At 36.6% G+C, this 27,951-nt stretch overlaps 1 protein-coding gene across 8 annotated transcripts in view; it reads left to right on the top strand.

Moving 5' to 3' along the window:
• FGGY (FGGY carbohydrate kinase domain containing) overlaps window positions 1–27,951 on the top strand; it is a 364,704-nt gene that overhangs the window by 130,624 nt on the left and 206,129 nt on the right. For all 8 annotated transcript variants that reach the window (XM_039887657.1, XM_039887684.1, XM_039887635.1 and 5 more), the window contains one exon: window positions 7,902–8,017. In XM_039887657.1, coding sequence (XP_039743591.1) covers window positions 7,902–8,017 — 116 coding nt within the window. The remainder of the gene's footprint in view (window positions 1–7,901; window positions 8,018–27,951) is intronic.

A 27,951-nucleotide genomic window follows, 5' to 3' on the forward strand; every position in this document is an offset into this window, starting at 1 on the left:
CTGCTTGGTCCTGGGGAATGCTTGATGAAGAAGGCAGATATGGTCCCTGGTGCAGGAGATCATGACCAGGCCTGAAATACTAAAATTCCCAGAAGGCCAGATGGAGCATCAGGAAATGAAACAAAATAAAATAATAATATTCTTTTATGATGAAGGGATAAATCCTTTAGTATCTCTTGGCCTTCTGCACTCGTACACATTCTTGCCTAAAATAAGATAAAATTGAGGAAGCCCATAGTTGTGGACTCCTTCAGTCAGAACCTTTAATCACTGTGGGGCACCGAACACACTGAATTTCAGGCAAACCTGTATAAAAGACAAAGGTGACCTAAGATGGTCCCATTTTTCAGGATACTATTATGTATCTTTTATTTTACGTACTTTTTGCCCTGCTTGTTTGTTAGTTCTGCACTAAACCAAAGAAAAAAGAAATCTGACGTTAGTTGAATTCAAGTTGCCATTCTAACAAATTATGATTTCTTCTTTAACCCATGAGTGTTCTTGGTGAATTGATCTTTTATTATTATGTAATGTTCCTCTTCATACCTGATAATACTTCAAGTTCTGAACTTTACTTTGTCTAATGTTCATGTAGCTACTCTCGCTTTTTTTTTTATTAGTATTTGCATGGCATATCTTTTTCCATCCTTTTATCCTTGAACTTGACTTATGTCTTTATTTTTAGAATAAGTTTCTTGTAGACAGCATATAGTTAGATTTTATTTTTATCCAGCCTAATGATTTCTGCCCTTACTTTGGGGTTTTTAGGCCATTTACATTTAATGGTTGGGGTTTAATTGACTATTTTGCTATTCTTTTTGGGGGGTTTTGTTTTTTAAGATTTTTATTAAAATATAGCTCATATACAATATTATATTAGTTTCAAATGTACATGATAGTTATTTAACACTTAAATACCTAAAGAAGTGATTACCATGAAAAGTCTAGTGACCATCTGACACCATATAGTGCTATCAAAATATTATTGACTATATTCCCTATAGTGTACACCATGTCCCCATGACTTAATTTGTTTTATTCCTGGAAGTTTGAACCTCTTATTCTCCTTAATCCTCCCCTTTTTGATTTTTCAATTAAAATTAACATTGAATATTATTTTACATCAGTTTCAAGTATACAGCACAGTGGTTATACTTATCAGTTTACCTTAATATAATTTTACCTCCCATCACATGTAATGTACTTTTATATCTCCTTATCATTTTGCTGTTATTGTCAAATGTTTTGTTTGTACATGTTGTAAACCCCACATAACACATTGACTTTTTTCTAAAGTCAGTTATTAGACTTTAAAATTTTTATTTAATTTTAAGGAAATTTTCAAATGAAAAAACATGTTTTTTATGCTTACTTCCCAATTTACTGACTCTGATACCCTTCATTCCTTCATATAGATTCACATTTTCATTTAGCATGATTTTTCTCCACCTTTAAGAACTTCCTTTAACATTTCATGCAATGCAGATTTCTTGGAAATGAATTCTCTCAACTATTTGTTTGAAAAAGTCTGTATCTTGCATTGGTTGTTTAAAAATCTCTTTGCTGAGTATAGAATTTTAGATTGATGTTTTTCCTTTAAAAAATTTTTAGCACTTCAAAAATGTCATTTTATTTTCTTCTAGACCACATTGTTTTTTATGTTTGTAGACTTTTTGTCTTTATTCCTCTATAATGTGTCTTTTTCCTCTGCTTTTAGGATTTTCTTTTTTCTCTGTGATTCATTCATTCATTTACTCATTCATTCCCTCTCAGTGTTTATCCTGCTTTGGGTTCATTGAGTTTGGCTTTGTGGGTTGATAGCCTTTATCAAATTGAGAAAAAAAATTGGCTGTAGTTGCTTCAAATATGTTTGATTAGCTGCTGACATTGTCAATTTTATATTGTCGGGTGTCTGGATTTTGTTGTCTTCCTTTAAGGATCGTTGAACTACTTTTTCTGGTTGGTGTTAATGTACTTTTGGCTTAGTTTTATCCTTTGGAGTCTTTTTTTAAAACTTAGTTGCAACAGGGTTACAGGAGCCTTTATACAAGGGAATTTCAGTCACACACCCAAGGTGTATGTTTTTTAGGTCTCTACTGACTATGATCAATGAAGACGTTCCACTCTAATTTTAGTAACTCCAGTGATTCTCAGTTCAGTGCAAACTCAGAACTATTCAACTCACAGCTTTTCAGTTACTCTTCACCAGACCTCATGGAGTGTCAGTGTACATATTTGCATGTTAGTATTCAATAAAAATGGAGTGGGACTTTTGGGTAGATTTTCGGGGCTCTCTTTCTGCATAGCTACCCCTTCTTTGGAAGTCTGTGCCACCACAGCTTCCAGCCACCCCACATTCCCTGAATTCTGATCTCACTTCCTTGACTTTACGAAGCTGCTGTGTTTTCCTTGGCATCCCTCTTCGGCGTTGTGGTCTGGTATGCGCTTCCAGGCGGAAAGCCAGAGGGATACTGGGGCTCACCTCATTTGTTTCCTTCTCTCAGGCATCACAGACCTGTATTGCCTGTTGTTCAAGGTCTGAAAACAGTTGTACACATATATTTTCCCTATTTTTCTAGTTGTTTAAGTCAGAGGTGTAAAATCTATTCTCTGGTACGCCATCATGGTTAGGAGGAGAATTTTTATTATTTCTACTAGAGTAAGTGTTTCTGTCTTGATGTGGCATTTAACTTCATCAGCTACTTTTTATTTTTCAATATGAATTGGTCATTTTTCTCTCTTTTAATAAAATACTATGGGAAAATATATTCATAGATCTTCTATTATTAAAACATTCTTGAATGCTGTTCATGATGTATTTTTTTTCACATTTTCATATTAAACTTGGTCATGTTTTGTTTAGAATTTTTGTGCCCACATTCATAACGTGAGAGTAGCCTCTGATATTTGTTTCTCATACTGTCTTTGTTTGATTTTTATAACATAGTTATATTAACTTTATAAATAACTCGAGAAGTGTTTCTTTTTTCTTTAAAACTCTGAAATACTTTGGAGTGCTCTTTTTCTTGAACATTTGTTAGAACCTCTAGTATGGGCTTGACGTTTTATTTGAGAGATGATTTTTACTACTGACTTAATTTCTTTAATGGTAATAAATGTATTAAGGTTTCCGATGTTTTCTTGTGTCAGTTTTGATAAGTTCTGTTTTCCTAGTGCATCACCTTAAACACTCAGCCACAACTATGGTCTGTTTTTCTAATAAACTGTTCACTACGTCTAAATTTTAAATTCACTAGCATAATGTTGTTTCTGTAATCCTTTTTTTTTTCTATTAATGTCTGCTTTACCTATAGTTAGGTCTGCCACTTTTATTCATGATGTTTATTTTGCCTTCTTTTTTTTTCCTCAATTTTGCTTGAAGCTTTTCTGTTTCATAGAATATGCTTTCATAAAACCACGTTTTGATTCTGTTGACTTTCTAAATTTTATTTTGTTATTTTTGTCTTTCATCTGTTTTAATCTTTACCTTTTCGATTTTTCTTTCAGTTTAATTTATTAATGTTTTTCATAATTTTCTAAGTTGGCTGCTTTGGTTATTAATTTTCAGACATCCTTCTTTTCCAATAAAAGCTATTTAAAACTCTAAATTTCTCTGTAAAATACCACTTTACCCATGTAGCCGCCATTCGTGTTGTAAAACATTCTGTCCTTTGCTCCCCCAACCAATACAAGTATAAGAAATTGAATTTGTTGATTATATTTGAATCCTTTAATCCTTATTATTGTTAGTTGTTGTTGTTTACCTATTTCTTCAAGCTTTGAAAGTACAATAAAATCTTTAACTAAATTTTGTCTTTTTAAGTGCTTTTTTTGGAGATCTTGTTTTATATATTTCACACTATATTGTTCAGTTCATAAAAATCTAATGAATGGTAATATTCTTGGATTTGAGTATTATGTCTTTATGGAATGTTCTTTGTCTTGCTAATATTTTTTTTATCTTGTATTCTACTTCATCTGATATTTATATTGTCATTTTTAAAATTTTTGTTTATATTATTTCTTTTTCAACCTTTTTTTTTAAAAAACCTCTATTATACTTTTAAAAATCAATATTGTAAACAAGATCTATCTTAATTTTAAGTCTGATGTAATTCTAATTATCTTTTAACCAGTTGTTGAATTCATCCCATTCACATTTGTTGTAATAACTGAAATAATTAATTTTATTATTTCTACCCTATTTTTATTTTCGAATTATATTACATTACCCTTTTCCATTTCTTTTTAATTTTAATTAGTTTAGTTTGATTTCACTGGCCTGTTAATTTTCTCTTTATTCCCTTCTACCCCTTGTTAATTTGAGAGTTCTACTAAGCTTTTTGTTTCTATTAGCTTCTCCATTAAAACCAACATTAAATTTATGTTTTTCCCTAACATACATATATATCCCAAAATATTTTTCCTGTGTATCCCTTGTTCAATCTCTGCCTTTGAGGTTCTGCTTAATTAATATTTTCAGTTTGAAGTTGTTGGATTTTTTCTTCTAATATAACATTCCTGTTGTGTTTCAAGAAAACAATATTACAAATTCCAGTTTACACTATCATCCATTTAGATTTAAATGTGTGTGTGTGTGTATATACATATGTATGTGTGCACATACATACATGTGTATATGTATATGGAGAGAGAGAGACAGAAAGATAATAAATATCATTGTTCACTACCACTGGTTCCTCTGGTCTTTGATTTCTCCTTTGATGAGATAGTTGCTCTGAATCAATTATTTTTTGGTTATGTTCTTTCTCAAGTATTGTCCTCAGGGAATGTATGTGAGATGTTTACTTTTTGAATCTTTACATGTTGAAAATGTTTTCCTTTTTCTCTGACAGCTGAATAATATTTTGTCTGGGTATAGGATTCTTGGGTTATTTTTCTTAATAGTCTCTGTACATTGTTCCACCATCTTCTACATTCCAGAGTCGTAGATGAGAATTCCTTCACTAGTCTGAATCTCTTGCCTTTGTATGTAACTTATTCTGTCTGGAAACTTGTATAATTTTCTGTTTATGCTTGAAATTCAAGTATTTCCTGGATTCAATTCCTGGACTTAATGAGCCTTTTAATCTGCAGGTTTAAATCTTGCTTCAACTCAGCATATAGCTATAAAGAAAAGAAAAGAAAAGCTAGTACAGTGTTCATTTAATTATAACATCTCCATCTATTTTTTCCTTCTTTTTACTTTTCTCTTTTTTTATTATAAAAAAATCCCTTCTGGAATTTCTGTTATTCTTATGTTAGGCTGCTGGATCTGCCCTCCAAGCCTCTTATTGTCTCATTATTTCTCTCTTTGTGTCTTTGCTATGGGTAGTAAGATGTTTCATTCACTTGGTCTTTCAAATCACTAATTTGATTTTCAGCAGTGCTACTGATTTTTTAGTTCTGCAGAAATTTAAAGTTTTAAGTTTGAAATCAGTGTTGTTTGTTTAGAAAGTCTTTCTTGCATTTTTTTAAATTTCTCATTGCTTTCGTTATTGATGTTCTTTTCCAATTTTTCATCCTTTCAACTTCCATAAGACCTACCTCTTATAGATTTTCTAGTTATCTTTTCTCAAGTGAACTAGCCTCCATAAGTTAGATATTGTTTTTGTTTTGTTGCTCATCGATTGACGTTCTTTTGATACTTATATAAGTTTTTGTAATCTTTTTTTTTTGACATTAACAAATTTGAAAGAAGTGAAAGGTACAGCAGTTGCTCCCTGGACATTTGTGATGGCAGTGAACAAACAGTGGCCTCTTCTCCCTGAGGACTGGGCTATGAACTCAGCTCACTTCAGCTGTAAAGAATAACAATGAAGTATTTCCAAATTATAATACTACCTTAAAGGAGAGAACCATGAGTTTAACTTAGAAGTAGCAAGGAAACTTTTGCAGAGGAGATGATTGAACTGGATCATAAGGGTGATTTGGAGTTTGCCAAGTTGACAAGGATGAGTGAAAAGAGCAATAACCAATTAAGACAGTAGGAACAGTCAAAGTGGAAGCATAGAAGTCGACACATGAATGGGGCATTTGGGGAGTGAAGAGCTGCCTTTTGTGGTTGGCGTCATTATTTGATCAGCTTTCTCTTCAATTAAATTTTCAGCTTCTGGGAGAGCAGAGGGCCAGGTGTTTTGTATATCACTTGGCCTACCATAGTGCCAAGATCGTACTAACTGAATACTAAATGTTTATTGGGTGAATCCATGTGAATGACTGAATGAGATGCACCTAGACTATTGGCCATATGAGATAGGTTTCTCTTTAAAACTGTATGAGCAACCTAGGTTTACCATTTACCTGTGGTAAGGTGGACAAATCATATTCTTTCTTTAGTGCTTCCATTCAATCAGTTTTCATTGTGGCTTGACATATGATTGAATGTGGACTAAATACTGGTGATACAGAGATGATTAGGGCTGATTTTGCTCTGAAGGAGTTCCTAGTTTAGTGAGAGAGATGGAGAAGTGAATGGGCAAAGACAATTACTATGGTAAGTGTTAAGAATATGTCCTGATTAGAACTTGGAGAAGAGGCTTTGAACTCAGCTTGCCCTCCACTGAGGCTTCATGAAAAGGGACAATGCAAGCTGAGTCATGAGGGCTAACTAGGAATTAGATGTCTAACAGGGAAGAACATTTTTGGCAGAATGGAGCAAAGGACTCAGTGCATAAAGAATTCAGAAATCAAGGCCCACTATGGAAAACTTTTAATAATTCAGTATTGCAGTGGAGAAAGCAAGGGTGGAAATGGTAAGAGGAAATTGGAGGTCAGCATGGTCATATCACAAAGGGTCTTTTAAGTCCCATGAATGATTGGACTTTTTCTGAAGGTGGTAAGGAGCAATAGAAGAGTTTTAATCAAGGGTTGATAGCATCAGATTTTATTTTATCAAGTTTGCACACAATATGGAGAGCAGATTGGAAGGCAGTAGGGCTGTAGGGAAGATAAATAAAGAAGCAGTTAATTACACAGCATGATAAGGATTGTGATAGAGGATGGCTACATGCTTTGGGAGCTCAACTTACCCCAAACTGGGGACTCAGCCCAGGCCAAAGGAGGTATTTTTGAGTAATCAAGGTAAAGAAATTAGGGAGAACTTTTCAAATAGGAATAGGACAAAGTCACAGAAATCTTCAAGAACATGATTTTTTTCCCCAGAGAACTACAAATGATATTTTACTGCTGGAGTGTAGAATATTAAGCATGAAACGAAACTGGAAAGGAAAACACCTTCTAGCATTCGAGTATTCCTGCTGTTAAATATTGCTTTAGACTGGAGTGACTATATACCAGACTCTTTTAAAAAATACCTTTTCATTATAGAGAATTTTGAATATGTACCAAACAGCATAGTATAATGAACACCATTTACTCATCACTCAGCCTCACATCCACCAACCCATGACCAATTCTGCCCTATCCATAATGTCATTCACTTCTCCTTCTCTTATTTTGAAGCAAATCCCAAATATCATACTATTTTATAAATAAATCGTTCAGTATGTATCTCTAAGTGATAAGATTTTTTTGAAATATAATCACAATTACCAATATCATACTTAAAATTTAATAATTATGTTCAATATCATCAGATAGCTTAGTCATTGTATATAATTTCTAATTATCAAAAAAGTCATCTAAATATAAATATAGATATAAATAAAAATATTTGTATACATTGCTTGATTGGGAGCTAAAAAAGGGGCTGAGACTTGAAAGAGGTACTCTCAATCATTAACATGTAAATGGGGACTTTTCATCTAAACAGGGATGTATAATTACCTAGTTTGGTTTATTCTCTTCAGTACTACTGTAGATATCTTTGTAGGTGTTTGGCAAAACATAAAGGAAGCCTAGCTCATATTATTGGTTTTACCTCTCTCCTATTTTCTTAGGTCTCTCTGTTCTCTGGTGTGCAAATGGACATACTCAGCAGAGAGAGGCTGGGATGACAGTTTCTGGAAGATGATTGGTTTGGAAGACTTTGTTGCAGATAATTACAGCAAAATAGGTAAAAATAAAACAAAAAAAAACCCCAAAAAGCCCCTACAAATCTGGAGGGCAGTTATGCATGTGTATATTATATGAGGATATTGATGGTTTTTTGTTTTTTGTTTTTTGTTTTGATGTTAATTAAAATACAGGAACACAGTCCTGTTTTAATAAGAGAGATGAGTAAGTTATGGTGGGTAGGACATGACTAGTAGGCCCCTATGGTGGGCTTATAGGAACTCAGTGGAGATACAGCCTATGAAACTCTGCACGGAAATATAGAATCTTAGACATTGGGCTATACTGAGGAAGATAATTGCATGAAGCAGCTGAGAATAGCGTAATCAAGGAGGCGTATATGGATCATTTCCAGTCATTATAAGGAAAATGTCTTTGTGAGTTAGGTTCAGGAATCAGGCAAGGTCATGAACAGAAAAAAAAAAAATTCAAGAGATCAAAATGAGAAAAATCATGAGCAAGACAGAAACTGGTACATGAGCCAGTGGTATATGACTAAGGTCATGGGGTCTCAGACTTCCAGGTTTATGTGGCACTGACTGGTTAGTAAAGCTGTGAGTGATTGGTATGGATTTACCTGGCAAAAAGAATTTAGGTACTAGGTACATGTATCAATAGCATTTTTAAAGTTTAAGGTTCACTTCACAGGAAGACATTTATTTCCAATAGTTACTGACAATTTTTGTAAGCTGTCAATAGGTAAGCAAATATACCTGATTAAATAGAAATACTTCTGTATTGTTTAGTGTTTTGGCTAGGCTATTGTAACAATAAAGTTAAAAAGTACAGTGAATTAAGCAAGATTGAAGATTATTTTTTTATGTTATATAATAGTGATTATCAGGGCAACTCTGCCGTTCTCACGACATGGCCTCCAACTTTGGAACCAAGTTAGCTACTCTATTCTCATCATTTCCCAGCCAGTGAGGGGAAAGAATGAAAAGGACTAGAGGAATCCATCCACATTTTTTTGGAGGGAGCATAACATGGAAATGGGCTGAGTCATTTCTGATCACATCCCATTGACCAGCACTTGTTCATAAGTTCCCACTAGGCTGCAAAGGTGTCTGAGAAATGCAGTCATTAGCTGAGCAGCCATGCGTCCCTCCATATGACCAACTAAAACTTGAGAGTTTTGCTTTAAATAATGGTGAACTACCAGTAATGTTTGCTATAACTTCAGGCTACCGTTGATAATTGAGTCATGTAGTAGGTTATTCCCATTCAACTTTTCTCTGGTGGGGTCCTCATGACGACTGTATCAGAGTTCAAGAATATAAGGAGAGAAGCATGAAAGAGCCAAGTAGCATCTATATTGCTATATTTTAGACAACATAGCTGGTTTCTGTGGTTTGTTCAACTAATAATAGCTAAATCTGGGGCATAGAACAGAGCCAGGGTGGTCTGCAGAAAAAGCCCTTTTGGAATTCCTATGGCTTAGTTGAAACTATCTCAGGATCTGAGCTGGTAGAGAACTGGGGAGGAGCTAGGGACCAGGGGAAGAAAAGAAGAAACAATGCATCAGTAATTATCATCTACTTCCAAGTTCTTTAGTAGGTGATTGATTTTACACATTATCTTATTTGGCCCTCACAAACCTATTTGTATAGCTATTTCTATTTTACAGATGGAAAAACTGATTTTCAAGTCCTTGTGCATCTTTAAGTTATAGAGTCAGTATTAAAACTAGAGTCTTTGACTCCATACTTTTCTACTTAAGCAGACAGCCTCCTTGGGATATATGAGAACAGGGAACTGATATAGCTATACAGTTGGCCTCTGTCCAGTATTTAGCACCCAAAGCCAACCTGTGCTAGATCGGCATAAGTGTTCATATCTGGAAGGGAGTAGGGGTGTGATACGGGATATCAGTTGATGAATGGGTAACTTGAGTATTATTACTTTAACTAATATGGTGGTTAGTTTGAAAATTCTGAGTGTCAGAGCATTTTGAGTCAGTGACTGGGGAATAGGATCAGTCTTTTGTTCTGAGGAATGAGGGAGCTGGCCAGAGGGTGGAGTGTCAGAACTCCTGCCAGCCAGTCTGGGGTTTGGACTCCATACTTTTGACTCCATACCTTCAGGCCTAGCAGGGAAAAAGGGCAGCCAAATAGGAAAGTCATACTCAACTGAAAGCTCCTGGAGGGCAGGGACCATATCTGCCTTACCCTCAAGTTCCTTGGCAGAGAAGATGTTCATAAGTATCTACTGACTGAATGGGTAAGAGAGCCCTTTTGTGTACTTTCTTGTGTCTTTCCTTATAAGGACACTAATCCAATCAGATCAAAGCCTTACCCCTTTGACCTCATTTAACCTTAATTACCTCCTTATAAACCCTGTCTCCAAATACAGTCACATTATGTGTTAGGGCTTCAACATGTGAATTTTGGAGGACACAATTCAGCCCATACTGCCAGGGTACTAGTGCACTGGTCATTAGAGCTAAGGCAGGGCCACTAAGTCCCCAGTCCTCAACTTGTGTTTTGGAGGCTCCCTCTGAGCTTCCTATCTGGCTGGAGAATCATCCAGAATGTCAGGGGTGATGCTCTTATCCTGTAATTAAGGGGTGCAGGCAAATTGGGTCGAAAACACTGAACTAGGAGCTAGGGTAGTTGTAATTCTAGCACTAACTATGTGAATTTCATCAAATCTCAATGTTTCCATATCTTATAGTCATGCTTATGCAGGATGTAATTAATGGTAGCAATTAAAACGAATAGTTTACTGCTTCTCAGACATGGTACTATTGAATTATAGTTTTAAATTTTCAAAACTGTAATGGAGTTATTTTTATTTATCCTGTCCGACAGCTGAAAACCAAGGTTTGGAAAGGAGAAATGTGCCCTAATGAATGGTTGCAGAGTTTACAAGTGGCAGGAACAGAATTCAAACCTATGTCTGGGTGATTCCAAATCCTGCTCTAACCATTTCGCTATGCTGACTTCCAAATAATATTCATTGTGTGCCTATAGTAGGTAGTGAATACATAGTAATCCTCCTTTTCCTTCTATATTTCAAGCACATTTCTACGTGCTTTCACATACCTTTTTGCAGGTAATTCTCACAACCAGTGGCAAAGTACATCCCATTACCTTGTTTACAGATGAGAATCAGAGATAAGATTCAGTAACTTCCTCTAACTACATGCAGAACCAATAAATCATGTCAGAATTGATACCTTCCCAGTGAAAGGGCCTAGAAGGCCCTTACTTTATTCTTAATTTACTAGAACAGAAATTTCAACTTCAATTACTTAATTGTTCAAGTGATTTTTAAAATTTATATGCCCTCCCCCCAAGTTTAGTTGCTCTTCCCTGGATGTTCCCATAGTATGCTGAATATAGCTTATTAGAGTATACATTGATTACCTGTTTGTATGTCTTGCCTTTACAGTATACCGTGCACTCCTTGACATCTGGTTTTTCATTTATTTACCTTCATATTCCAGTCCTGGCATAAAGCATGGCACATTTTATTAGCGAAATTACTGTTTGATTAGTCAATGGATAAATTACTGACTGAGATGGCTGGTACTGGGATATTGGTGCTTTTTACTTTTAAAGCTGTGATGATATTTACTGGTTTTAGTATTTTTAGTGACTAAAATATTTTTAGTATTTTTAGTGAGGTCCAACTCAACTCTGATTTTCTGATTATATCAGGTCCTCGAATAATGTTTCGTTATAACGTTGATGAGAAAAAAATCGATTCCCACAGGGGCCACTGCCTATGTGGAGTTTGCACATTGTTCTCATGTCTACGTGTTACCCTGTTTTTCTCCCACTTCCCAAAGATGTGCACACTAAGTGCTTTGCTATATCTAAATTGTCCCAGTCTGAGCGAATGTGGGTGTGTGTGAGTGCACCCTTGTGTCTTGAGCTGTCTGGATAGGCTCCAGGCACCTGTTAATCTAAACTGGAATAATCAGGTTAGAAAATGATCATCTTACTTGTTCTTATTAATCTTTCTTAAATGCATTTGTAGCTCACATTTATTTCAGTGTTTAATGTTAGAAGTGTTTTGGGTATTTATTTAGCAGTTCGGTGATGTTTTTGTGACCAAAAGTACACTGTAAGAACTTAACTCTTGTTTATATTAATTAGCCTATGGGAAAAATGGTTTCATTATACACCGTTTTGATGAAAGTTGCAACTTCCAAGAACTTATTAATAAGTGAGGACTTACTGTATTTTAACTTTTTGGTGCCTCCCCTCTCCTCACACAAGATACATGTTTATTTTATTTTTTCCCTGAAAAATGTTTTTATTGAAGTATAATTGACATACAGCCTTATATTAGTTTCAGGTACACAAAGTAATGATTCAAAACTTGCATACACTGAAAAATGATCACTACAATAAGTCTAGTCTCTATCCCTCGCCATAAAAGTTATAATTTTTTTCTTGTGATGAGACCTTTCAATGCTCACTCTCCCAACAACCTTCAAAAATACATTACAACACCACTGACTGTAGCCAACAAGTTCTGTACAGCATCCCCACAACTGGAAGTCTGTACCTCTCAACCGTCTTCACCCATTTCACCCTTTCCCCTCCTTTCTGACAACGACAGCTCTGTTCCCTATATTCATGAGTTTTCTTTTCTTTTTTTATTTTCTTTTCATTTATTTTGTTTTTTAGATTCTACATAAAAGAGAGATCATACAGTATTTGTCTTTCTCTATCTGACTTAACTTCACTTAGCATAATAACCTCAAGGTTTATCTATCTATCTATCTATCTATCTCTCCATCCATCCATCCATCCATCCATCCATCCATCCATCCATCCATTATCAGTTGATGGACTCTTAAGTTGTTTTCATATCTTGACTATTATAAATAATGCTGCAGTGAACATAAGGGTAAATATCTTTTTTAATTAGTGTTTTAGTTTTCTTTAGATAAATATCCAGAAGTGGAGTCACTGGATCTTATGGCAGTTCTATTTTTAATTTTGGGAAGAACTTCCATACTGCTTTCCATAGTGGCTACAATAATTTACATTTCCACCAACAGTGCACAAGGGTTCTTCTTTCTTCATATCCTTGCCAACACTTGTTATTTGTTGTTTTGATAACACCCAACCTAACAATGAGGCGATATCTCATTATGGTTTTGATTTGCATTTCCCTGATGTTTAGTGATGTTAAGCATCTTTTCTTGTGCCTGTTGACCATCCGTATGTCCTCTTTGGAAAAACGTCTGTTTAAATCCTCTGCCCATTATTAATCAGATTGCTTGTTTTTTTGTTATTGAATTGTGAGTTCTTTATATATTTTGGATATTAACCCCTTATCAGGTATATGATTTAAAAATATTTTCTTCCATCCATTGGTTGCCTTTTAATTTTGTTGATGGTTTCCTTTGCTCTGCAGAAGCTTTTGAGTTTGATTAGTGTATTAGCTCTGCTAATAGAGCAATACCTACAGGAAATATTCATTAAAAGTCCATAATGTTAATCTAGCAGAAAATTTCCAGAGTAACTTTATTAGATTTTGCCTGTTAAGTTAATGGATTTTTAATGGATGTCCTAAGGAGAACATATCATTAACCAGAATATTGCCATACGTGAATTAAAACTTACCTATTCATCAAAATTAATTGTGTAATGTCTCTTTTCAATTTCATTTCTGGTGACTTATACTTGGAGTTTCAGGCCGAACCAAAAAGTGGAAGATATTAAGTGGAATGTTAACTCTAAGTTGTGACTTTCAGAAACTTCTCTGGAAGCTACCTCCAGACATTCTATTGCAGTTCTTGGAACTATGAAAAATGAATCTCGGAAGCCTCCCTATGAAGTGTTAAATATTTCCAGTGGACTCATTGCCCGTCAAGATGTGAGCAATATAGTGCAAAACCTTTTAGCAGATTTGAGAGAGCGTCATGGATTTAAGCATTAATATAATTACCATAATTTGCTCCATGTGGAGCTTTTAGCCAAGTCTTTACCAGCCTTCCTGGACTCATGCAGTAAATAAATGCTTTCCCTGAAAACTGAACACCTCAGCAACTGATGGTCTTATGGAAGGATATTTTTGAAATAAATTATTTATGAAGTGTAAGTTAAGGATCAAATGCAATATTTATATGGTGCATTTCAAGGACAGAGGAAGAAATTTACATTGTTTTAAGTAACTACATGCAAATTTCCAAAAACTAAAATGTTACTACCTGATGCCTTCCTTCAAGGAGGTATTTGAATGGTGTGGTTTGGGAACATTATAGAAGTAAGGAAAAAAAAATTTTTTAATCAAAAAAATATGGTAGAAATCTCTTTATAATCAAAAGTAGTCAATTTAATGTTCAGAATTGATAAAGAAAACACAAACCCAGTGTTTTGTAGGGAATTATATATCCATAGTCCAATAAAATGTGTCAATAAATTTTGACCTTCAATTCCATGTGAATCATTCCCAGGTTACCTGTCTAATCCTAAACATCTATCACAAGCAAACAGGAAGGAAGAGATCATCAGGGAGAAAGGATCTTTAGGAAGATAAGCAACATCCCACCTGTTCTAATCGATTATCCAGGCTCACTTTTAGCATATCCCAGTTCCTGGGAAAAGTGCTTCAGTGTTTTATTGGGGTAGGCCTCTTTATGAAAACTCATGTGTACAACAAGGCTGAATTATGGAGTGATTACTTGCATTACAGGAAGAGCTTTGTTATATAAAAGGGTCCAATGTGTTAGCTTATAGATCATTCATTATTTGGGGTCTAGGAAGCCAGGCAAAGAAGAAACTTAAAGCCCAAGCAGAAGGAGTTAGTGACTGTCAAGTGAGAGGCAAAAATGAAGATGAAGCATATATGAAGGAAGACAGTTACTTAAGGTGAGGGAGGCTGCATATTTTAACTGGTTTTCTCTCCCTCTATGAGACTGTATTTTAGTCATCAGACACTGTGAGTGCAGTTATCTGGCACACAGTAGATACTGATGAAATATTTGTTGAATGAGTGAATATAGGTTAAATGAAAGATTTGATAAATAAGTTTCTTTATGGCTTCAGTTTTCTCTAATACTTAATGGACTCTCCATAAATTATTTTGAATTAAATGATACTACTAGTTGACAGACAATGATTTCATTTTATAAATTCAGTGTTTGTAGTCCATTATTCAGAACATATTTGCCACTTAAGACTCCTGTGGAAGACATACTCCAACCTGCATAATAGCTGTGATCAAACCTCATTTTTGTAGCAGATCTCTCATAGTTTTTTCCATGACAGGAGATATTGCAGATTCCTTTCACAGAAAAATAAAACAAAACAAAACAAAAAAAAACAAAAACAAAACTTAATTTAGGAAGATTCAGAATATTACTTTTCCACAGAGTAAAATGAACCCTGTAACTGAAGCTGTATTTTAGATATTTCTGTCCTAATGTTTTTGTGGGCTTAAAACTGTAGGTAAAGAATCTTAACTGTTGACATGTACGTATGTGTTGAGGACTTAAATGTGCCTGGCAGTACTTACCACCGTTCAGTTCTAAATTCTAATCAATTGAGGACAATTCACAGAGCCACCTGAAGCAAAGTGCAATATTGGCTTTGGTTAGATTGAATTAAAGAGCATACTTCTTTTCTGAACCTGGCTGGACCTTGCGAACTGCATGGCACTGTCTTAATCCACTCATTCGTAGGCCAGGGAGCTGGGACAAGAAGACAAGAGACTGGGCTTGCTTTAGCACTTGATCTCCTCTTTGGTCTGTTTAATTCAGGAACTCAAAATTCCCACTGGCTTGTATACAGGCGGTTCAAGAAGAGAGACACATACAAACAAACAGAGACTCATGGACATGGACTATATACTGGTGGTTACCAGAGGGTAGGGGGTAGAGGAGGAGGGGGTAGGTAGATGGTTAACAGGGGTCAAATATAGGGAATTAGGGGGAGGATGAAGTGGGTAAAGGTGATCAAATATGTGGTTGCTGAAGGAAACTGGACTTTGGGTGGTAAACACACAATAGAATATACAGTCAAATTATGATGTACAACTGAACATTATATAATTGTATAACCTATGTTACCCCAATAAACTTAATTTAAAAAAAAAAAGAAGAGAGACACATGCCAAATCTGCACCGACTCCGTTTCAAGGCTGTGTCTTCATTGCCTGGTTAACATGCCCCAAAGATGTTGGGGGTTTTTTCAGTCTCGTGGCTCAGCTAAGGGATTCCTCTTCCTATAGATGGAATAAGTAAGAGTAGAAGCAGTATACGGGAGTTCACTGTAGTGCTACTCCATCTTGGGGGAGAGGAGAAGAAATCCCCTTATGGAAACCTGTCTAAGGGGTTCTCACCAGCAGTATTCATCATGACCATTGTTGGGAGCCAGAATCCAGCAATGTTGTACATAGTCATGGGTTTTGTAAAATCCCTTTTAAGCTATTAATAGCCAGTGTTCTGAATTTGCCCATCAAACTGGACATGTTTACAAGGATGCATGCATTTATTCCTTCAAATGTGAAAATCGTTTTTTATTTAGAGCTTTGTTGAACTACTGCTGCACATTGGTGTCACAAGCTATAGGTGCTGTTTTCAGTAACTTATATTGGGAGGTCTGGAGAAATCACTGGCCACAGGTAATCCACATTTTCTAGGCTCTGTGGTGCCTATTGCACCACTGTCTCCCATGTCAGGAGGCAGGCCATCTCTGTGGGTGCTCTGGACTAGGCTTCTCTTGATCATGCAGCTGGTGGGTGACAATCTTGGCCTCTAAAGTAGCCATTTCCTCTGACTTCTTAGCTCCTCTCTAGTGCCCTTCACTCCAGTTCTGTGGAGTTTTGATGGTGAGATACCCATGACCTTTTCAGTTTCCCAGCAAGGGCTAACCTTTCTGAGAATCCACATCAGAATGCTGCTGTGGTCAGGTTGGTAGGTCACCGGTTGACTAATGGCTTCTTCAAGGTTTGTTGGCAGATACTGCATTGCCGTGAACCCTATTGATCCCAGAAGTTTGCCTGCCGCTCAGACAGCCTCTGCGGGCATGAGGAGGTGGTGAGTCATGGCCCCGCCACCCTTGCCACCCATCTGTTCTTGTGGCAAGGAAAATAAAGATGATCTTTTTGTGGTATTGTAAAACCTAGAAAGACATTAAAAATTCTGTTAAATTTTCATACCCTTTTAGCTGTTGAAATGTACAATCTATTAGGAGGAGGAAAAAAGCCTTTTGTAATTTTTTTCCCCACTGCCTTTACTTCAGAGGCTACTTAAGGGACCAGGTAATGATTTTACGATATTTATTAATACTTCATGTTCTGCTTCCCTCCCCCATTCTCTTCTACCAAGGACTATGCATTTGTCTTTAAATTCAAAATACAGAAGCTGCCTGGGGATCTTTAAGATACATATTTTTTTCTGATGTCATATGCTGTCATGTTATCAACATTGCATGTAGGGATCTTTTGTTTCAGAACTACTGGATAGGGGGTATTTATTTTTAAAGTGAATTTTTGGGTAATGGAAAGAAAATGGGTTTTGGAGCCATATAGACATGGGTTGGAATCCTGGCCTTTCCATTTACTAGCTGTATGACTAGTATCAAGCAAGTCGCTTAACCTATGAGGGTCTAAGTTCTCCTACTTGCCACATTAAGAAAGTAATACCTGAGTAATGCTTGGTAATTAGGATGCCTTCACACGGATACCTTATAATGCAGTCTTCAAGGGAAAAATCTTATTTGAGTACTCAAATTACTTTTAGTTTCTCCTGGTTTTTCCGAATAATTACTTTTATTATTCTTTCTGTCTCTCTCTGTCTCTCTCGCGTGCACATCATACTGAGTTACTAGTAAGATCTTCCTCATCCCTTTGGCTGCTTGAGGATTTAAAGCAAATTTGAAACTCATCTATAGTAAAATTTTTAAGTCATTGGTATATGTGTTTAACCCCATATGAATTCATTTTGTTCTCATCTTTGGTTTTATTAATTTTTAATCCCAGTTATTTTATCTTTTCCTATTAGTTAGCTCCCTCAAATATTTTCTAAGACAAGATAGCATGTAGAAAAAAGTCTGGAACATATTTGGTACTCAGTACTCAGTACTCAGGTGGTTGGTAAATGAATGAATAAATAACCGTTAGAGTACACACAAACAAATGCTTCAGAGGATAGTTAAAACAAATAAAAGAGGATTGAGATCATTAGTTTGTGCCTTTGAGATATCCGAATGAAGATGGGGAGTAAGCAGGTCTATGCTGAGAAGGGAGATAAGGCTAGAAATAGAGATTGGGAAGTCATGAGTGTAGATGGTATTTAAAGCTGTAGATATGTATGAGAGACTCTAGAGAAAGAAGAAAAATGGATCTGGGGAAAAGGAATCACAATACTTAAAGGCCAGGTAGAGGAGGATGTACCTGCACAGAAGGCTAAGGAATAATGGGCAGGGAGATAACAAGATCAGGAAAGTTGAGAATGGGAGGTAACAATCTCTAGGGATGCTAAGAGAGGAAAGGAGATGAGGCCTGAAAACTGTCCATTTGATAAAGTGACTCAGGAACTTAAATGAAAGCCACTTTATTATAATAGTGGGGCAAAAGGTAAGGTTTGAGGCATAAGTCATTAGTACAATGGTTACAACTCACATTTCTCAAGCATTTTCTAGATGCCAGACACTGTACCAGGTGCTTAATATGGATTATCATATTGCGACAACCTTCTGAGATCTATAGTAATCCTATTCCTTTCCCACCTTTTATAGAAGAGGAAAATTGAGGCATAAAGAAGTTAGTCACCCAAAGTCATACAGCTATCTGTTGTGGATTCAAGCCACATATTAGATATGTAGTCAGGATTCAAGGCAAAATAGTCAGATGCTAGACTGGGAATACTAGCTGAGAAAACAGCCAGCAAGTTTAGACAACTCTTAAGGGGTCTAGTTGCGAGAGAAAGAAAGAGAAATGGGGACAATGGCTAGAGGAGGAGGAATTGTTAAAAGTAGATGGAGTTTTCTGTTACTTGGTTGGTTGGTTGAAGTTGGGAGAGATTTGCTTGAGAAGGTCTAGTTGCTGATGGGAAGTTTCCAGTAGTGACTGATAGATTGACGATACTAGAGAGAGAAGGGAGGAGAATCAGTAAGGTCCCAGAGAAGGCAGGAGGGAATGCCCTCTGGGAACGAGTTGGGGATATAGTCGTTCTCGGAAGTGGCAAGTTGAGAGAGCTCCCTTCAGGTGGCTTCTGTGTTCCTTGTGAAGTAGGAGATGAGATGGTCATCTCATCAGAAGTTTGAGAAGATTGAAAAAGGTTTAAATAGAGAATGAGGGAGCAAGATGATCAGAGAAAACAAGATGATCAGTTTGTTGAATGATATTGAGAGCCTCGCCGAGGGGCCGCCATGGTGTTATTAATCTGCCCTGTTGTGTGATTTTCTCCAGCAGTGCTTAGCATTCTGGTTGCAAGCACAAAGGAGTGGGTTGTTCATTTGCTGTCTTGTTAATTGTAGTGAGTGAATAGTAGCACCACCCATCCAGTTTTGCAAGCCTTTGACACCTCCTTCTCCATAATCTTCCATATCTACTCAGTTTCCAAGTTCTATCTGTTTTATGCTCCCAATATCTCTGTAATCCATGCACTCTGTCTGCCTTAAATGCCAACCAAGTCTATGTTCATATTATCTCCCACCTGGACTAGTCAGCAGCCTTTTTACCCTTCTCATTGAATTTAGTCAATCCATTCTGCACACTGCAGACTGCGTGAACTTTTTAGAGTGAAAATCTAATCCTGTGACTTCTTAAGTCTTTCCAGTGCTCTTGAGGCACAAAACAGAAGCCCCATTATGTCTTCCCCTTCTGGAGCCATTTTCTGCTTTGATTTTGTTCTCTAGTAGAGCGCCCTTCGTTTAGTTTGCTGCATATAACACCCTTATCTTCACCACAGGGCCGGCTCTGTGGTCTTATTGTCTTGCCTCCAGGATCAAGTTCATGTTCTAATGGCAGAAGAAGGACAAGGACGAAAGGCAAAGTATATATTTGAACCGAGTCTGCTTCCATTTCAGATGTCACCTTTTGACACCTCACCCCAATCACTTCTGCTTACATCTTATCAGCCAGAATTGTATTACATGAATACCACTATCTTTAAGGGAAACTGGAAAAGATAAAATTTTCACTGGTTACATTGCAGCCTTCAATAAAATCTGAGTTGCAGTATTAAGAAAGAGGAAGGTGTGTACTAAGAAGGCAACTTAGAGTATCATAGATGAGAAGGTGCCTTCCAGGTGAAGAGTTGAGTGAAGGATATTGCTGATAAAACAATAGAATAAGTAAAGGTTCAGAGCTGAGTGATATGGTGTGTGCAGAGAAGAAGTTGCTGGAACATTGAGTTTGAAACAGAGAAAAGAAAGAGATGAAACTGGAGACATAGGCAGGGACCAAATTATAATGTCTTTACTGTGCTATGATGAGTTGCTTAAACTTTATCCTGTATGTTCATGCTCTCTAAATGGAATTTAATGCCTCAAGTGATACCAAGCAAGATGGTCTATAGAAGTAAAATTTAGAATTTCTATTTATCTTTATTTCATTCTTTTTGAGTTCTTTTTTTAGGTATGTTTTATGATACAGACATATCCACATAACACTTATAAATTCAATAGCACAAATATATAATTTTAAGAAAAAAATACATACACAGAGAGAGAGAGAGAGAGAGAGAGAATCCATGCTAAAGACCTTTTTAGTGACATACATAATCAAAATGTTTAGAAACCATTGTATTAGGCATCAAGGAACTGTTGGAATATTTTAAACCAGGAAATGCCATGATCGATGGCATTTTTTCCCTTTAAAATACAAAGTTCTTTAATTTTTTTCATAATTTTAGAATGTTAGTACTTGGAACACATCTACTACATTAGACAAGGAAGACTACTGAAGCCCAGGAAGGTTAAATAATTAGGGACAATCTCTGAATTAGTCTGAGACAGAGCTGGAGCTCAAACCTAGAGCCCCAGCTGTGTGTGTGTGTGTGTGTGTGTGTGTGTGTGTGTGTGTGTGTGTGTGTGTGTGTGTGTGTGTGTGTGTGTGTGTGTGTGTTTCTACACAGTTCTTCTTTTCTTCCTGAATGCTCGTCCTCTTTCTTCAGCACTTACTCTCTTCATCAGAACCATGGACTTGTGGGAGCCAAGAAGGGAGTAAAGGTATCTAATAAACAGGACCTCACAAAAAAATGAGTTTTGTGACAGCAAATTACCATTTTAGTCTCAGGATTCCATTGACTTTTTGTTTAGTTGTCAACCTGGATGTTTCGAGGCACAGATTTCCCCCAGGTTGTGTTTTCATGATACTAAAACCATAGACAGTTCATTTCACTGGAAAGACTTTTATGGCATTGTGTTTGCAAAGCCAACATGCTAAGTAAAAGATCGAACTGAACAGATTTCTTACTTGGGAAGATAGAGACTTTCCAGAGGTGTGCTGCTGCACTTTACCTCAGCTCTCTGTGTTTAATGAAGAAAACACACGTTACCATGGGGATGAATTTGTGTTTGAATATATTTCACAAAGAGTATCTTGTAAAAATTGATAGGGAAAATTGATTTATAGAATACTATTTCCTGATGCTGTGACTACTAGTTCAAGTCTATGTTAACTACTTCTTGACCAGTGCAATTGATTTATTTCCTCATGCCTTCATTAGCCCAGCTATGCAAGAATAGGAAGAACAGGGACTTTCTGATAACCAGATGGTGAAAAAGATCTGTACTCTCCCGGGTATACTCAACTATTCAGAAAATTCAGTTTATAGGGGTACAAACCAAGGGTTAGATGTCTCCAGACAAATGTGTTTGTCAAGTTGATGATCATGTTTACCAAGATCGTTTTATCACCAGCTGAGTCCTCTTTTAATGGCTTAGGTCACCCTGGAATTATTTCAAAAACCAGCCTGGTATTATAACCTCTTGTGGGCCTGCCAGACACAAATCTAAAGTGAAGTCTGTAGTCTTCATGGTAGCAAAATCCAACCTCAAGCTCAATTATATGAATCATGTTTTCATATTTGAGCAAGGTCTTACCCCTGAATAAATGACCGTTTATTTAAAAGACAGCATCTGGTGTACACACACACACACACACACACACACACACACAGTTTTTTTGGACGTAGGAGCCTTGATTACATTCCCAAAGGGGAGATTTTATATATATATGAAATTATGTGTATATATGTATGTACATGTAGTGTGTATACACATACAGTTATAGGACCTGATAACAAAGTTTTAATTTATTTGACAATCCTTTATAGTCTATGAAATTTAGTTTAAATATTGAAATCTTGTTATTTTTGGAACATTCTAATGGCTTATGAGTACAAGAAAGAATCTAATATATACCACGTAATTTTTATGATCATTTTTGAATAAATATATGTATTACTAGAGTTCCTGATTTTTATTACTTAGAATACAGGCTGTTGCTCTAATAAAATCTCAAGTTACAGTGGTTCCAACAAGAGAAGAATTTATTTCTCCTGGTCCCAGGCTGGTACTGCACCTGAATGGATTCAAGGATACAGGCTTTACAGATGGTGTTTTGCCGTTTATAAGGTTTTGTCCATACGACTGAAGGAAGAACCATTCCAGCCCTCAGGAAGGAAGAAAGAGGAAGGTGAACATATGTTCCTTTCCTTTAAGACCATGAACAAGTAATTATACATGTTACTCTTATTCTTATCCCATTTACCATGACCCAGCCACAAGGCCAAGACCTAACTGTAGGAGAGGCTGGGCAATGCATTCTTTAGCTGGTGGCCATGTGCCCCGCTAAAATACCTTATATTGTAGAAGGAAGAGAGGATGTATGTAGGGGGGCCAACTCTCAGTCTCTGCCATAGAGGTTAAATTACATATGAGTTTTCCAACATCTTTTTTTCTATTTTTACTGGAAATAGGGCTCAAATCCTGTGATTTGAGATTCATCCATCTATCCTGAAGCATAATGAAACAGGTGGTATGAGAGCTAAAGTTTGCTGAATGTCTACGATATGCTGTGTCCTTTATATACAGTATCAATGCTGTTATTATAACCACCATGAGTAAGTTATCCTTCACATTTTACAGGTAAGGAAACTGAAGCTCGGAAAGGTGAAATAATCTCACAAAGCCAAGAAAAGTTAAATTTGGCACCTTTTAATGATCTAATTATCATACAGGTTGATTCTGGAAAGATAGTCATTCCCTTTCTGGGCCTCTACTTCCTCTTCTGTACACTGAGGGAGTGAACTCCATCAGCTATTCTCTAACTGGAGCATGTATCAGAACCACTTGAGGGCTTCTTAAAATACTGATTGGTGGGCCCCACTTAAGAGTTTTTGATTCAGAAGATCTGGTGTGGAGCTGGAGTACTGGCAGTTCCAGCAAATTCCTGGGTGATGGTCCCCAGCCATACTTCGAGTCCCATTGAAGTAACTGATCTCAGATTTCTTCCAGCTGTTACACAGTGGAGAGCCAGTGACATGGCTAGCTTCATTATTCTGTATTGGTGGATGATCAGAAATACCACCACTTCATATTATGACTTCTCACTAGCTTTGGCCAAATTTGATGGTTATCCCAGAAAATTCTCAACACGAATAGAGGAAAGCACTCTTTGATGTATTCATTTACTCATTTGTCAAACAAATATTTCTTGAACATTCCATGTGCCAGGCATTGTGCTAGATACTAGAGATACAGCATGATTGAGACACACCTGGCCACTGCCTTTGATGTTTATGTGCACTATGGAGAAAACATTATTTATTGTTATTCCTGAAAAGGAGGTATGAAATCTATGAGAATAAAATACTCTTCTGTAGAATTTGTGATTATAACTTCAAATTTTACTTAAATGGGCTAATATTTTACTGTGGTCTTAATAAATTGCCTATTTTTCTGTATCTAGTTTGATTTTCGTTCTTTGCTTTTTGAGGTTTTTCTATTATGCCAGCTCAGTAAGTGGCATTTTCATTTAATTTTTGCCAAACTAAAGGTTGCTTTCCTGTCCTAGATGAAACCTTGACTTTGTTCAAAATTTGCATTTTCATTTTTAGCAGATAGTGACATTTTAAATCAACGGCAAGAGCAGAAACCCTTGTCTAAAGCAATTTCCTCACTATTATTCCAACTTCAATGAAATTAGAAGTCCTAGGGAGATGAATTTAAATAGTCATCTCCACCTCCACCTGTACCTCTCGCAATTTGGCTTCTTTAAAGAAGAAAAGATGAAGGCTGCAGAGTTCTTGAAGGGATGATGTCTATTATAAAAGAGAAGGAAAGGAAATAGTGTATCATAAAGGTTATCATTTGTTTGCGTATTATGTGCTGGGGACTGTTGCCAAGCATTTACATAAATTATCAGGTAAGCTTCCCAACAGATTACTGAGTACAGTATGATTACTATCTGCCTTTTACAGAGGTAGAAATCGAGACTCACAGAGGTTAGATAGCCTCACAGTTATTTGATGGAGGAGCAGGGATTCAAAACTAGGCCTGTCTGACTCCAAAAGCTCATGCTTTTTTACCAGTAAATTATACCTCCAGTCATTTCAGTCCATGCATTTTTCATAGGCATGGTGCTGAATCATTTGGCTTACTGGTTTTCTGACTCATCTCACTGATGAGGGCCAGATCCGATATATCTTCTGAATTCCTTGTATCATCTTTCTTCCTGCCCTTTTTTCAAGTATAATCCAGCTACTCCATCATCTTCTTTGTTTCCATTTGACCTTAAAGGAATAGCTTCTCATGGACCATCTCTGTTTGCCAGAGAGCAAACATGCATTTATTTATTCAGGACTATAATGTTTATTCGAAAGGAATGTTCAATCACAGATCTGATTTTTTTGAGCCTCATTCTATATCCCTGCAATTGGGAAAATGCTTCAATAAATAATGCCTCCACGAAGAATTACTATCACATGCATTATTTTAAAAGATTTAGCAAAAAAAAAAAAGTCACTCATAATTAATATGAAGTAAATAATATGTTTTAAAATAGAATTTGCCATAATAGTGATGTGAATGTTGACTTTAATTGTTTTGTAAGTCAAAGACTTATAAGGAATTATGTGAACACATTAATCTGAGGGTTCAGTTTTTCTCTTTTTATTGGCAAAGACACAATGCTACTCTTCAAAAGAAAGAGTTAGTGGTTTTATTTTTAAGCTAATTGAGATGGTTTAAAAAGTCTTAGCTAGCAAACACCTTTTTTAAAAATAAATTTTTCAATAATTTAAAGTGAATCAGACCCATATAATTGCATTTTTCTTAAGGGGGATATGCTTTCAAAATAATTAAAGTGGTGGCAGCTTTATAGGTCTTGAGCATATGTGCTTGGAAAATGTCCTTTGATTTGATATGAACCCCAAAGCTTTTATAAAATGGAATGAAACCGGGATCAACTTCCCAACCTCATTGCTAGCTAGTGGTACATGACCAGTAGCATAGAGAATGTCAGATGTCCACTTAATGTACATATTCTTATTCCTTTTTATTATTACAACTCAGACTTTTAGCTGTGTATAGAGTTCCTTAAAGTCTACATTTCCCAGCCTCCTTTGTAGCTATGTATGTTTATTTGAGTTTTGGCCAATGAGATGTAAGCGAAGTGTCCTGTAGAATTCCTGAGGAGTCTCCTTTAAAGGGGATGGTGATGTGGGGGGTGGTTGCATTTTCCCCTTCCTTCCTGTCTGAATCAGGTAGGTTGCCTGGAGTCCCTGCATCCATTTCAGTTAAAAAAGAGAAGGACCATTCTCCAGGGATGCAGAACAGTGAGTTTTTATGGCACTACTATACCAGCCTTAGACTTTCTATTTATGAACTTCCTTTACATGAGAAAGAAATTTATTCCTTTTTTTTTCTCTCCTTTTTGATGTCACTGTTTTGTAGATTTGTAGCTACATTTAATCATAACTAATAAAAACAGTGACTCATCAAATTTGGGGAAACAGCAAATGCTTTAATAGAATAAGTTTAGCTGCCATTATCGAGCACCCTATATATGCCAGGAACTGTTCTAAGAGCTTTATTTGTAATAGCTCACATAACTCACTCAACAGTCTTCTAAGAGACTGTTATCTCCATTTTACAGATGATGAAGAGATCACAGAGACGTTAAATAATTTGCCTGACACAGCCAAGAGTTGAAAACAGTCAGTTTAGTTGTAGAACTTTTTCTAAGTCACTAGGAGAACATGACTTGACAACATATAAGAACCAAGCAAAGGCTGGACTGAGACTCTAGCTTTTCTCTGTATAGGAGACTTATTCCCTACACCTGACTTTGTCGTTATTATGTGAATGCCCTCCAGCATATGGCTTAATGCCCCTGTACCTTGAACTTTTCACCAATAAGAGGCATATGACACTACCTCACATGCCTCTTGGGCATTCACTCTGAGGCTGGCACTGTGCTGGGTATACTGATCTGTTAGTGACAACCCTGCCTAGAAGGAGCTCCCACAGGTCAGAATAGTTGAGTAAAGCTGTGGAACAAGGGAAATGTAGAACAACAATAATACCATGTCTGGAGGAGTTTTTGATGTTTGGTATATGGTAGCCAACCTGTAATTGTTTCTGGAACTGACTTGACAGTGCATGATTAAGTGCCTTGTGAGTGGGAAGAAATAAATGTAGTGAATCAGGAGAGACCTTTGGGGTCCAGTGGGTTCAGGGAGACTTAGTAAGTGCCAGGTTAATGTTGGTGGAGTCAGTAAGTGATGGTGCTGTGCAGATTTGGTTGGATTTGGGTCTGTAGTAGGTAAGGTTGGCTGCTGTCTCCCTCTTGCTCTTTCTGTGTCCCAAGTTTAGTTTCTTGAACACATTCTATGCTCACCTGCTTTAAACACAAACACTCTTCTCTGCTGGCTGTGCTTCCCCAGCTTCTCTTCCTAGGTAAGTTCTGCTCATCCTCTGGTCTCAATGACCCACAGGAAGGCTCTCCTGAGTAGATCATAACTCACTTATATACCCTCCAGGAGTGGTAGAATCTGTTAGTGGAGGACTTGGTTCTAAAGTCAGTACATATTGTGAAAATTTTGTCAACCAGAATTATCCTTGAAAATCCTTTAGGAAGCTAGCTCCACAATGGAAGCTGACAAACTAGCACAAGCAATCAGTATTTCCTTTTTCTTTCTTTTCGATAATGGCCTACTTTAGGGTCTAAGTTATATGAAAAAAAATCCAGATCACATATAGCCAAGTAGGTTGTACACCCCAAGGGCTGTTAGGTAGGTGGGCCATGATATAAATGGCACCACCTGAAGTTGTCAAGTGCACACAGAACTGTACACCGTGGGCTTGTTAGAGCCCTATGTAGCAATAGGAGATACTCACATGATGAGAAAATAGGAACTGAAGCCAAGCAAGGGAAGAACTGATTTACATCCCACTTCAGGACTAGGCTCCTTGAGTGAGATAGTGAAATAAATCACTTGCATTATTTATATTGTTTAATTTCTCTCTGCATCTCTTTCATTTACTTCCTGAATCCTGTGTACAGTTGAATTTGTGTGTCATCTATACAAACCACAAATCTTCTGTACTTCCTTTTATAACATTCATCATGTTTGAATTTTTCATGGATTGCTTATAACTATGGGTTTAATGTTCCTGCCAGATTATGCATTCTATGAGAGCAGGGGCTATGTCCATCTCATTACCTGCTGTGGCCCCAGCACCAGCACTATACTTGGCACAGTTTTTCTAAGCAGTTTCACTGTAAACATTGATGTGGCTTTTCACTCTCCTGCCTTCAAGAAAATCCACTAAATTTCTTAATGCTGAGATCTGTAGTTGCTGAGGCACTTGATTAAGCCTGGGGTGGTGATAAAACCTGTCTGGGCTGGTGCTGCACTAATGCTACAGAAATCCTTGAAACTGATAATTATCCAGAGATACTTGATATATCTAAGGGCCTAAGAAGTTTTGGACCACCTCACCTCATTATCACCTC

This window comes from Pteropus medius, unplaced genomic scaffold, assembly GCF_902729225.1.
Source record: "Pteropus medius unplaced genomic scaffold, Ma_sr-lr_union100, whole genome shotgun sequence".
Lineage (NCBI taxonomy): Eukaryota > Metazoa > Chordata > Mammalia > Chiroptera > Pteropodidae > Pteropus > Pteropus medius.